The sequence below is a fragment of the Penaeus monodon genome, chromosome 33 (genome assembly GCF_015228065.2).
Source record: "Penaeus monodon isolate SGIC_2016 chromosome 33, NSTDA_Pmon_1, whole genome shotgun sequence".
Lineage (NCBI taxonomy): Eukaryota > Metazoa > Arthropoda > Malacostraca > Decapoda > Penaeidae > Penaeus > Penaeus monodon.
The window spans coordinates 36,116,907-36,118,649 of record NC_051418.1 but is presented as its reverse complement, the minus strand read 5'-3'; the positions used below and the strand labels follow the sequence as shown (position 1 = coordinate 36,118,649).

The 1,743-nt window shown below is 33.3% G+C and overlaps 2 protein-coding genes across 3 annotated transcripts in view; one reads left to right on the top strand and one right to left on the bottom strand.

Moving 5' to 3' along the window:
• Positions 1-1,270, top strand: part of LOC119594445 — an 8,665-nt gene extending 7,395 nt beyond the window's left edge. The window contains exon 8 of the mRNA XM_037943503.1: positions 94-1,270. Coding sequence (XP_037799431.1) covers positions 94-217 — 124 coding nt within the window. The 3' untranslated portion in view covers positions 218-1,270. The remainder of the gene's footprint in view (positions 1-93) is intronic.
• Positions 844-1,743, bottom strand: part of LOC119594446 — a 56,086-nt gene continuing 55,186 nt past the window's right edge. For both annotated transcript variants that reach the window (XM_037943505.1, XM_037943504.1), the window contains exon 3: positions 844-1,596. In XM_037943505.1, coding sequence (XP_037799433.1) covers positions 1,583-1,596 — 14 coding nt within the window. In that variant the 3' untranslated portion in view covers positions 844-1,582. The remainder of the gene's footprint in view (positions 1,597-1,743) is intronic.

The following is a 1,743-nucleotide window of genomic DNA, read 5'->3' as shown; positions in this document are numbered from 1 at the left end:
TAAAAAGCAGTTTTTATAATATAATCTTCTAGGCTTAGGAAATACTTTAAAATTCTGATGTTTATATTTAACAATGTTACTTTTGCTCCACAGGTATTACTACAAAGGCGGTGTATTTGAAGCTGTACTTGGGAGAAGATTAGTGTACAAATTTGGAAAGAATGCCAAGAACTGGAGACCTTCCAATCCTAACTTTGCCAACCCCCCACCAATGTAGATTGCCCCAATAGAGACAAAATGGTGTGTTCACAAGTGAGTTATGACTGCATGGTAAACTGAAGTGCCAGGATGCCTATCACCTGATGCCTTTAAGCACAGCTCATGGAGGGAGTGGATGCCTGATCTCTGCTTCTATAATGGGATGAAGAGGTTTGTCTTCCTCCAGATAAAGCTGTGCTGCCACACACAGAAAATTCTGTTGTTTTGAAAGGTAACTTGTGAACAGACCTCAAGCTCACAAATTCCCAATGCCAAAGACTTTTGAGTGTAAGTGCTGATTTTACATGTATAGATTGTCTTTTAAGAGAGTTGAACTATTTCTTTGTTTTATTGTTGATGTTGACATGGCTGATAATTTAAAAACAATAAATCTATTTTTACACAAAGGCTGTCTTGACAAAAGGGAACAAGAAGCATTTATATGTTATCATGTACAATTTCATAGACTGAGGGCCAATTTCAGTGAACTTGATGCATTTACCAGATTATTTTCTTTCCTTTGTTTAAATTCTACTCAAAGTAGAGTTGAGTATCCCCCCAGTACTTTCATTATAGGAAAGGTGTTTAGTGTAGCTCATCTTTTGTAAATATTTATACATATATGTATTTAAAGAAAACTAGTCATGAAGCTAGATATTAAGTATATTTTCAGAGATGATAACACAGCACAAGAATCCATGAGTACAGTATGAGAACTTCAATTACTGGTGTTAAAGTGCCAATTTTGTACATAAGAAAGAAAGGATCAAAATGCTTCTGCCATCCCTCTTGTTAATTTTTTTTGTCTTCTAAATCTTTCATTTCACAAATTAAGTGCCAGAAATATTGCAATCAGTGCCTTGTCTGTGCAATACATAAATTAATTAATATAAAGAACCTGTGTATATTATGTAAATAAAATATAAATGTTATGCCTACAGATTATACAATGTGGAGTGTAAAACCTGTGAAACTTATTTGTACAAAGCTTTTTACTCAACATGGTTGTAGGTTCACAACCATTACTGGTGCTCATGTATTGTCATATACTCAAAAAATGCTCAATATTTAATGTAATGTTTTACTTCATCCTTAACTTGTGTTTTATGGAGAAAATTGAAAAGTAAAATTATTCACATTTTAAAGTATGACAATTTGGTAATGATAATGATAATTCTTTTATTCCTAACACATAAAACACACAAAAATATCTCGCTAGTAAATTTCTCGTCATAAGAGACCACTTACGACCAAAAGAAAACTCCAGTAGCTTTTCACACACGCGTGTTCTTCCTTTGTTCTTCTCACACGCTAAAGTTACCAAATGAACCTTATAAATATGGATTACAATATCCGATCTAGTGCTTCCACCATGATGATGCTACTACCTCGAATTACCTGCAAGATAAAAAGAAGATTCATAAATATTTAGTTTGCTGGTTTTTCTTTTTAAAAAGTGCTGAATACAAATTCAAGAACATTTCCTTATTTCAGAAAATGTAGTAACTTCTGCCAATGGTGCCTGCTATTCACATTGCCTATTGC